The sequence below is a fragment of the Callithrix jacchus genome, chromosome 20 (genome assembly GCF_049354715.1).
Source record: "Callithrix jacchus isolate 240 chromosome 20, calJac240_pri, whole genome shotgun sequence".
Classification (NCBI taxonomy): Eukaryota; Metazoa; Chordata; class Mammalia; order Primates; family Cebidae; genus Callithrix; species Callithrix jacchus.
The window spans coordinates 35,498,809-35,509,406 of record NC_133521.1 but is presented as its reverse complement, the minus strand read 5'-3'; the positions used below and the strand labels follow the sequence as shown (position 1 = coordinate 35,509,406).

At 42.2% G+C, this 10,598-nt stretch overlaps 1 protein-coding gene across 1 annotated transcript; it reads right to left on the bottom strand.

Moving 5' to 3' along the window:
* Window positions 1–711: 711 nt before the first annotated feature.
* On the bottom strand, window positions 712–10,116 carry CLEC3A (C-type lectin domain family 3 member A). The gene is made up of 3 exons (XM_008986259.5): window positions 9,921–10,116; window positions 4,731–4,814; window positions 712–2,369 (listed from the first exon to the last, which is right to left on the bottom strand). Exons 1-3 carry the CDS (start codon window positions 10,033–10,035, stop codon window positions 1,975–1,977), a joined length of 594 nt encoding a protein of 197 aa, XP_008984507.1. The 5' UTR covers window positions 10,036–10,116; the 3' UTR covers window positions 712–1,974.
* Window positions 10,117–10,598: the final 482 nt, after the last annotated feature.

Below are 10,598 nucleotides of genomic sequence, written 5' to 3'. Positions count from 1 at the left end.
CATGTCACTTAGGGCACTGTATCTTTTTTTTCCTTCTGTAATATGAAATGATTGAGAGCCTAATTCTTATGGTTGTTCTGAAAAAGATGAATAAGAATTATCTAAGACCTACCACCTGAAATGTGAGGAGAATGCCCTGCTTATCAGTGTCCACCCATTTCCTTGTGGTCCTTACCTTTACAAAGACTACGGTTATGTTGGAGTCTGGAGTTGGCCAAGGTCAACCAGATAGAATTGCAGCTTCTTTTTTTGTTTTGAGACAAGGTCTCTCATCTAGGCTGGAGTGCGGCAGCACAATTTCAGCTCACTGTAGCCTCAGACTTCTGGGTTCAAGAAATCCTGCCACCTCAGTCTCCTAAGTAGTTGGGACCATAGGCGAGCCTTACCATGCCTCACTAATTTTTGTAGAGTCAGGGTTTTGTCGTGTTGTCCAGGCTGGTCTTGAACACTTGAGCTCAAGTGATCTGCTCACCTCAGCCTCCCAAAGTACTGGGATTACAGGCATGAGCCACTGTGCCCAGCCTCTGTAGCTACAATTTTTTTAAAGTTGCCTTCCTCTAGCTAGCTTGTACCTCTTTGTTACCAGGTAAAATTGTTCTGCCTATATTCGAATCGCCAGTTTGATTAAATCCAGGGAAATCCCCCTCAAACTCTGCCAAGTTTAATATAAACCAACATAGTTTGAAAAACTGTAATTAACATTCAAACGCATTTTCTATTGATCAGAATTCAGGCTTTATTATTGAAAAATGAAAAGAGCTAAAACTTAATTCCAAGCATGTGTAGTTGAAGTTTGCAAAGCAGGATATTGTTCACAAAACACATTCAATATTTCAAAAATACTTATTTGAAGAACAGAATATATCGAAAATTGTTTGCTTCTAAAAAGCCCATTTTCCCGCCAAGTCTAAACTTTGTAATTTAATATTAATCATGACGTTATTTTGTACAATCTAGTTAAACAATGTAATGGGAATAGCAGTTGGCAGAATAAAAAGTTTTGTAATTATATGCAGTTTTCCAAAATAGTGTTCTATAAATTCAGTTTTCAGCTTCCAAAGATTCGTTGCCCGTAATAGACTTAAATATATAACGATGGCTAAAAAATACAAGCACACAAAAGTGTAGAAAAGAAACCAACCAAAGTGCACTCTCAAGCTCATAAAAGGTGAGTATGGATGCTAAAGCCACATGAATGTAAGTTGTGTTTTCTCTGTTTTCTTTTAACATGCAATTTGCTTCTTTGTTCCGCATTAGGGTTACCCATTTAAGTTACAGGTTATAGTGCATAGCTGGGAATGAAAATTGATCAGATATGCACCTTGTCATTTCCTTTTAAATTGTGGTTTTAAACTTCCAAAGAGGGGGTAGGCATGAAGAAAAACAAATAGGAACCTCTTCAGAGATTTATGTTTTGACAGAGGAGACAAGATACAAGTCCCGCCAAGAGACGCAGCAATTCAAAAGGATAATGGGCTAACAAGGTATTGTTGCCATCGTGGGACAGAACGAGCAACAGGCTGAGAAGTTTTTGGATTATATAGCACCTAGAATCTTTGATTTAGGGAATTCTCGTTAGTAAAATACACACTCAATTTCCAAGGGAAAACCTTTCAGGTAGCCCAAGGTTGGTTTTCTGGAGTGATGAGATGCATGATTACTGTGGTTTGTTTTTAAAAACAGACGGGGTTTATACAAGTGAGAAAGACTAGGAAAGAGCAAGATGTTAGTGCATTTTGCAGAAGCCTTTTTATCTGTGTGGACATGGCTGGATCATTATTTCTGATCCCCCAGACCCCAGAAAGGACAAAATCCCAAAGAAATGTGTTGGCGAAATTGACTGACTTTGTCATATTGCTATGGAGATTGATCCTGTGTTGCAATTTTTCAATAAGTAAAATTTTTATTATTCTTACAAGTCATCAACCTGTAAGTCAGGACGAATCTTGCCTGGAGGACACGCTGGAGAAGAGCCTATGAAGGGATGGTGAACTCACAGATGTACCTCTTGCTGCTGCGACAGGCCTCATCACTCCATTTGCCTTGAGCTGACTGGGAGAACAGGACACAGTTTTCCCGCTTGCCACCGTCAGGCTGTGCACGGTCCCAGTTGAGGAAGGAGATGGCAGCTCCATTGACATCAACAAACTTGCCTTCCGTGACCATATCATTGATGCCCAGCCAAAAGTCATTGACACCTGGCAGGCTCCTCTTACCATAGTCTCGGAGGGCATTGATTTCGTCGGAGTTCCTGGGGATAACCAGGATTCCTCCTTTGGAAATACAGTCTTCGTTAGCCTCATGGAACTGCTTCAAGCCTTCTGAAGCAAGGTAGCATTTCTTGTGAACTTTTGTGCCTCGGAGACAGACTGTGAAGACGTGAAATTTAACATATTAAGATGCATGTTGAGTGTATTATGGCTAGGGCTGGACCTGGCAAATAGCAAGAAATATTTGTGGAATGAAGTATGATAATGATGAGACAACGATTTTGTATGCGCCGGACAACATGCTAAGCAGTTTGCGTAAATTAAGCCACGTGATCTTGACAACCCCATGAAGTTGTATTTTATTACCCCTATTTTCACATGTCAGGATATTTAGGCTTAGAGAAGTTCTTACTTGTAACAACTCAGCATTTTTTTTTAAAGAGGTAATTTATACAGCTTGTGAGACTATAGCTACCCAAAGCCAGGTCTGCTGTACTTCAAGACATGGCCTTAAACGTCATGCTGTTCTGATACACACATGCTTGCTAATCTGTGTAGCTCCATTATGTGCTGGATTTCCTTGACAGTTTTGAAACTAGAGAGTATTTCATATCTATTTGAAAAAGCCTGGGGATGGTGGCTCACACCTGTAATCCCAACACTTTGGAAGGCCAAGGTGGGCCGATCCATGGGGCCAGGAGTTCGAGACCAGCTGGACCAACATGGTGAAAACCTGTTTCTACTAAAAATACAAAAATTAGCCAGGTATGGTGGTGCATGCCTGTAATCCCAGCTACTTTGGAGGCTGAGGCAGGAGAATCGCTTGAACCAGGGTTGCAGAAGTTGCAGTGAGCCGAGATTACGCCACTGTACTCCAACCCCGGGTGATAATGTGAGACTGTGTCTCAAAAACAAACAAATAAAAAACAAAAAAACCTAGGTTGGCATGTGGAGAGAGTGATTTTCTTAAGCAGATAACTGAGCCTTGGTAATGCTGTTTAGATTATTCAGGATAAACCAAACTTAAAGATAGTTTTAGGCCACCGTGTTGACAAGTCAGGCCTCAGAAACATAGTGCCTGAGTTTCGGTCTCCCCGCTGACATTTAACTAGCTGGGTACATCTTGAACAAATTAACTTCTTTGGGCCTCAGTTTCCTCATCTGTAAAATGAGGATAATAGTAATAGCATAAGTTCTTAGAGGAGTCAATGTAAGTTGTTGAAGGATTGATGGATTTTGTTTATAAAGAATTGCTAGTACCTGAATGTGGGTAAAGGATGAACAAAACTTGCCTTCTGCATAAGCATTTGATCATCTTTTAACTTTCTAATTCTGCTCCCCTGGAAACCTGATAAAGGGAGGATGTCACCCTTGTTACTAGGCGACATTGCTTACAGTAAAAATGACCCCACATTGGTAATGTGCATCTGGCCTGGGAGTTACAAATACTTGATGGAAAGCCATAACTTCAGTGTTCCCTGAAGGCTGTTACTTGCAACTAGACGGGTCTCCTGTGGGGACCCTGGACGCCCTGCTTTTGAAATTGCTACAAAGAATATTAGCTCCTTGGGGAATGATACTTGTAAACCAAGGCTGTTCCTGAACCTGCCCAGCATGACTCACTTCTCACCCCTTGGAGAAGAGCTTGCGGGCAGTGTTGCACATAGCCAGGTGTGGTGGCATGCGCCTTTTGTCTCAGCTACTTGGGAGGCTGAGGCAAGAGAATCGCTTGAACCCAGGAGGCAGAGGTTGCAGTGAGCCAAGACTGCATCTGCACTCCAGCTGTGGGGAGGAACACTTGCGCTGCTCTGTTGGGAAGCTGAGGTTCTGACCCACATCCTTCCAGCATCTGATGCTGGCTATGGCCCAAGTGAGTCCTGGATGCCTGATAGGCACTTAGTTAACATCCGATAAATGTTAATCATTTTAGTTATTTCATGCTTGCTTCATTCTATTTCATTTCCCTTTAGGGAATAAGTGTGGACCGACTTTTCAGATGCATTCCTGAACTATTTTTATTTCTATACCATCCATATATAGGAGAGTGGGGTTGTAAATGAAGCTGATTTCCTAAAACAATCATCTCCCAGTGTTTGCGTCTTCTTATTGGCCCCGTTGCTGATTTGTCAATGTTCCTTTTAAAAAGATGTCCCCCAAGGCCGGGTGCAGTGGCTCATGCCTAAAAAACCCAGCACTTTGGAAAGCCAATGGTGAGCAGATCCATGGGGTCAGGAGTTCAAGACCAGCTGATCAACATGGTGAAACCCCATTTCTACTAAAATTACAAAATTAGCCTGGTATAGTGGCACATGCCTGTAATCCCAGCTACTCGGGAGGCTGAGGCAGGAGAATCTCTTGAACCTGGGAGGCAGAGGTTGCAGTGAGCTGAGATTATGCCACTGCGCTCCAGCCTGGGTGACAGAGCGAGACTCCATCTCAAAAAAAGAACAAAGTCACCCAGAAATTGACCCAGAAATGTTCCTGTCTACTTTGGGATGAGGCAGTGACAAAGCCACTTACCTGTCTGCAGGGCTTGTATTTCCTTCAGGGCATTGACTTCTCTCCAGAGCTTTTCAATTTGAGTCTTCAGATCTCCATCCTTTTCTGGGGGAAATTTTAGGGTGGGATGGGGTAGATGAAATGAAAAGCATAGGATTAAAATAAAATGAAGCTTTGGAATGTAGGATCTAAGGTGATAGTGGTTTTGATGAAACTGAGCTCAATGTAGACAAAAATAATGCGTGAAAATAACTTGTGGCTGGGCGTGGTGTCTCACGGCTGTAATCCCACCACTTTGGGAGACCGAGGCAGGTGGATCACTTGAGGTCAGGAGCTGGCGACCAGCCTGGCCAACATAGCAAAACTCCATCTCTACCGAAAATACAAAAATTAGCTGGGCATGCTGTTGAGTGCCTGTAACTTCGGCTATTTGGGAGGCTGAGGCATGAGAATTGCTTGACCTTGGGGAGCAGAGGTTGCAGAGAGCTGAGATCATGCCACTGTACTCCAGCGTGAGTAAAGGGAGTGAGACTTTGTCTCAACCAAAAAAAAAAAAAAATGAAAGAAGGAAAGGAGGAAAAATTGGACAAGAAGATTACTAAGAGCTTGAGGGCAATCGTAATTCTAGAAGGCCCTTCTATGAGATGGGAGGGCTCCTCTCCAGTTCCATCCTGTAACTCTAGGCTTTTGATCTTTCAGGGTCACCTGAGAGTGAGCTCTGTCCCTTTTTTCCTCTGTGTTCCTTCTGCTGGGATCGCTCTTGCTCCAGCTCTTCCCTGTCTTCTTACCAAGCTTAACTCTCTCCTCTTCTGCTTAGACTTTCCTTGTTATCCCGTAATTTAGTATCCCTTCTGCTAATCTATCTTTGAAACCTATTATTCATTCTCTAGTCTCTACTCACATTTTATTCCATTTTTTACGGAATATTCTCTATATTTTCTGTTCTCTATTTTATTTCATCTGACTTGCTGTTCATGGTGCTTCTGATGCTTAACATGATGCTTGGCACATAATAGGTACTCATAGTATTGTCTAGGGAATGCGCACTTTATGGTATACAAGATGGTTATTTTCACATGGTCTTCAAACATAGCTATGAGGGGACAACAACTAGATTCCCATTGACAAATGAGGAATTAGAGAAGTAACTTGATAGATATTTGGCAGAATTCATACTCAAACGTATTTGGGTCCCCAAGTCCCCTGTTGGCAGTGTTCCTACTCAACCCATGCCTCAGGTGTGGTGGCTTCTAGCAGGGTGAAGTGCTAAAGGCTCATGTAGAAATATATCTGTATTGGGTATTAGCAACTTGTTCAGTCTTGCATGTTCCTGGATGAGGCTAAAGGATCTTCATGGCTGTCCTTGACCAATCTTGGCTATAAGAAAGTGGCAGAAAACAAAAGACCTTGGCTAAATCAAAATTTCAGGCCTAATAAGGATTCTCTTAGAGACTGGCAGCTCATGAACTGTCCAAAGACATTAATTAAAAATCATAAATAATGAAGTATTAAAAGCCACCATATACTGTTTGTCAGAGATCAGTTCTTTCCGTAGTGTTTTGAGAGACATGCTACCCTTGTCTCCATTCTACAGAAGAAACAGAGGCCCAGAAAGCTGACTGCACCTGCCGAAGGTCACCCAGAATCAGGATTTGAATTTGCCCAGCTCCAGGCCCATTCTCTGTTCATCCCTCCAATCTGCTTCTCACAGTGAGTGCCTCTACCTTCTCCGACCCTAGCACATGTAGACAGAGAACATACTTAAAGCTTGGTAGAACCGTCCGCAGTTGCTGCTTTGTGGGGTTGTCGTAGATTGAATCTGTGTTTGGTATTGGATTTTTCAGGGCAGTCTCAAATTCACATGTGCTAATTAACTGTCTTCTGAAACATGTGCTTCATAAGCCAGATGTTGCCTCGTTTGGGTTAGGAAACTGTCTTCTGGAATATCTAGGGGTGGTCCCCGATTCTTGTGTAGTTAATGCTGCATGTCAATTTTCAAAACACCCCATAGCTCAGCAGCTCAGCTCAGATATACAATAACTCAAGGATTTTATTGATGTGATCATTTAATCCAGAGAAAAAGAAAAGGGTACATTTAGACTTGCAAATTCATCAGCTACTGGGGGGCTGGGCTTGCAAACGCTACTGAAGTCTTGCTTCCAAAATATAAGCAGTCACCTCCACACATGTCATCCCCCATCCCTCTCAGCTTCCTGCTCCATTCTCCTTAAATAAGTGGTCTCCACTGGGAGATGGTGAACATTGTAATTAACATGGAGACGCATGAATGAATATTAGGCTCCTGGGAGATGGTTGTGAAATTCATTATCCGGGGACTGGGCTGTAGCTTCCATCCTTTGTAGCTGATGTAGATGTCTTTCGTGTACATCAGAGGGAATATGTGGAACAACTGCTGTGCTGTAAAAGTTTCATTATATTCAGGAATGCAACACATACATTGGTGAGACCTAGGAAGTAACTACCAGGGAGATCTTGTGTTTGAAGCTAAATTTTTCGATGGCTATTCTGAGTCCCCCAATAGGCTCCCTTTCGTTTTATTGTTGCTCTCCAGAAGTAGACACAGTGTAGAAACACAAAAAGAATTCCCAAAAGAAAGGGCCAATGAAACCATTATATGCTGTTGGGTTTTCAAGGTGTATGAGTATGGGTACTCCCATATACTGAAGACGGGAAGATGGAAAGATGGGAAGATGGGTTGGTGTTACATTTGGAGAGACAGTTAGAAAGTATGATTAAAGTGTAATTTTAGTTTGGGAAATGTATCATAACAGCCTAACATGAGGAGCAATATATGTGTGCAAAGCAGTTACTTGGGGCTATTGAATCAAAAAGAGAGGTATTGGGGAGCTCAGCAAGAAGTCATGGCCCACCCAAACAATGGAATATTACACAGCTGTTAAAATGAATAAAGCATTGCTTACACTGGTAACTACCCAAGATTTAGTTGGTGAAATAAATTCATTTACCTGCCAACCTGCCAAACATTTTGCATAGGCAATTCTTTGTTAAAAATATCTTTTAACTGTGCATTTTTAACACTCTGGGAATAGGCCAGCTGTGGTGGCTCACATCTGTAATCTCAGTACTTTGGGAGGCCGAGGCAGGCAGCTCACTTGAGGACAGGAGTTTGAGACCAGCCTGCCCAAGCCTGCCCAACATGGTGAAACCCCATCACTACTAAAGTGTGTACACACACACACACACACACAGAGAGAGAGAGAGAGAGAGAGAGAGAGAGAAATTAAATTAGCTGGGCATGGTGACAAGTACCAGTAATCCCAGCTACTTAGGAGGCTGAGGCACTAGAATCATTTGAACCTGGGAGGTAGAGGTTGCAGTGGGCTGAGATCACACCACTGCACTCCAGCCTTGGTGACAGAGTGAGACTGTCTCAAAACAAACAACCCCACAAAAAACAAAATGCGAAACTTCTGGGAATAGTATTATCCAATAGTTAATACTGGATAATTTTGTGATGAGGATTGGGAGAGAGAAGATGGCTTTCACTTTTGATCTCATAAACATTGGTATTACACTTCAGGTACTTAAAGTATTTCATAAGTATGTGGATGGGTGGGGATATCATTGCTTGACAGGTTCAGGTTTATTTCTTCACCTACTTTCTTGGTGAAGTAGAATCTACTTTCTTGGACCTAATGGTAAAAAGGAGCAAAAACTGTTATGAAGGAAGGACACTGAAGAGGCGTGTACACAGTCCGTTTTTTTTTTTAAATAAGTGCATATGCACATGTGGTTATGAGGAAAGGGATTGGGGAAGAAGGGGGGAAAGAAATGGGGAGAAAAGATGGGGAGAGAGAAGAGAGTGAGAGGAGAAGGGAGGGAGGCCTGTGGATAACCTGGATGTGACCTAAGCTGTGATTACTTCGGGAGCACCCACACGGCACCCACATGCAGACGTGATCACATTCATACCCTCTTTGCACATTGCTACTGGGTGAGCAGCACTCTCACCAGGAGTGCCACTCCATTCAGTGGTGAAGGAATGCCACAGAAACGTGCCCGTCACTCAGCCTCTTCTCTCTCCCACCTTCTTTGATGCTATCTTCAGCAATATGTTTACACATCTACGTATGAAAAATATTTTAAACTTTAACTAAAAGAAGTATTACATTTTGAAAGGGAAAACGATTCCACTTAACCTTGCATCAGACCTAAATTTTGTAAACGCCCCTGAAAAGGAATACTTCATAATCATGAAAGCACAAGATCACTATTTACCCACAGCCATCTGTGTCATGTCAGACTCTAACCTCGTTGAAATTTGTGCGTGCATGTGTGTGTGTGTGTGTTTGTGGGGTGGGACGGTTACTAATGAAGTGAAAATGATAAGGAGATAGTGTCATAATAGCTGGAAATATCCTCATATGAAAACGATGCAGAGGATGAGATGAAACACGACCCTGTGTCTGGCTGTTTTCTTTTGCTTTGGATTCAGCATATTGCAACTACATTGCTGTCATCTTTGTTGTTAAATTGTTTAACCTGTTAACCCAATTCGAACCACTCAAAATTTGAGGTTGCCTGGAGATTGATCAACTTTTGCATCACAGTGCCTTCAAATACTATATGACTTTGAATCTCCCCAACTTAAAGTCAATATGCAATCTCTCTATGGCATGAAAGAGTTAAAATATATGGTATAGACTGTCCGTATACTGCTGAGGATATGGAAATACAAGCTAATGAAAACTAATGAAAAAAGAAGTCACAATTACCAAAAGCTCTATCTACCGCTACAGATTGAATAAGATTATAGTTATGTTAAAAATATAACTGAATCCAGTTACTCCATAGCTACTAGTGAAACTGTCCTCTGTTAATGCATTCTTCCTGCCCCCTATTAATAACACCAGATATTCAGAATCCAGCTGAGCTTTCTCTGAAGCACTTAATATTTAAGCCCACCTAACAAAAAATATGTAATACAGAACTTTTTATTGCCAATTTTTTCCCTGTTTATAAATTTTTTAAAAGCCCAGCAGCATGGTTTCTTTAAGATCAAACTATCCCAGAGAATTAAACGGTCACTTAATCTGGAAATGCCATATAGGCATGAAGGCTTGGTGCCGTCACCAAAGACAGTCTCTTGGAGGAGTGTGGAAATTGACATTGTCCCGCTCCCTTTACTGTGGAAGGCTAGAATTGGGCTTGACTGAGAAGCCCCCTTACCTTTCACTCTGCGTTTGCTGTGTTTCCTGGCTTTTAATCTGGACGTGTGGCTGGTGGTCTGGTCCAGGAGTAAGGTGATCACCAAGATGCAAATTACAAGTCCATTCTTTGCCATGGCTCTGGGGCAAGTCTGCCGAGCCACGTTCCCAGCCCCCCTGAAGCAGCTCTGCAGAGGTAGACTACACAGCTACATCTTGCTCTGGAATGCCTAGGGCTGGCTTATAAAAGTGAGCTTTGGAGGTTGGCTGGAATCCTGCTGACGAAATGTTTGGATGCCTCTGCTGGCCACAGCATAAGGTGGCCCCTTGTTCTCATGCCTCATTTTAGGCTTATTTATTTCTGCTGCATTTCCTAGTGATTTGCCTTTTTGGAGTGTGTCAATGTTAACTTCAGGTTTTGCCTACTTGCTTTCTGTTTTAAAGTCTGAGAAGCTTGGGGTCTTTGTGAAAACCTAATATTTAACTCTTTGATTTGGAGCTCTGAATTTTACTAAATGTTCTGGAAAATAGATTCAATTTAGTTTTCAGGGCAGGAAAAGGAAAGTGACCACATGCGTGTGTGTGTGTGTGTGTGTGTGTGTGTGTGTGATGCTATAGCACCATTCATTTAAGCCAGTGTGTCCACTCACACTTGTGTGTCTGCACAGCTCAAGTGGAGCTTGGAAATGGTTTGCTCAAT

Bases quoted from the DNA above. Each gene is read 5' to 3' on its own strand.
- CLEC3A (XM_008986259.5), bottom strand. From the start codon at position 10,035: ATGGCAAAGAATGGACTTGTAATTTGCATCTTGGTGATCACCTTACTC. The intron at 4,815-9,920 runs GTAAGGGGGCTT...AATTTCCCCCAG, and splicing joins CAGCAAACGCAGAGTGAAAG to AAAAGGATGGAGATCTGAAG. The intron at 2,370-4,730 runs GTAAGTGGCTTT...ACGTCTTCACAG, and splicing joins AATACAAGCCCTGCAGACAG to TCTGTCTCCGAGGCACAAAA.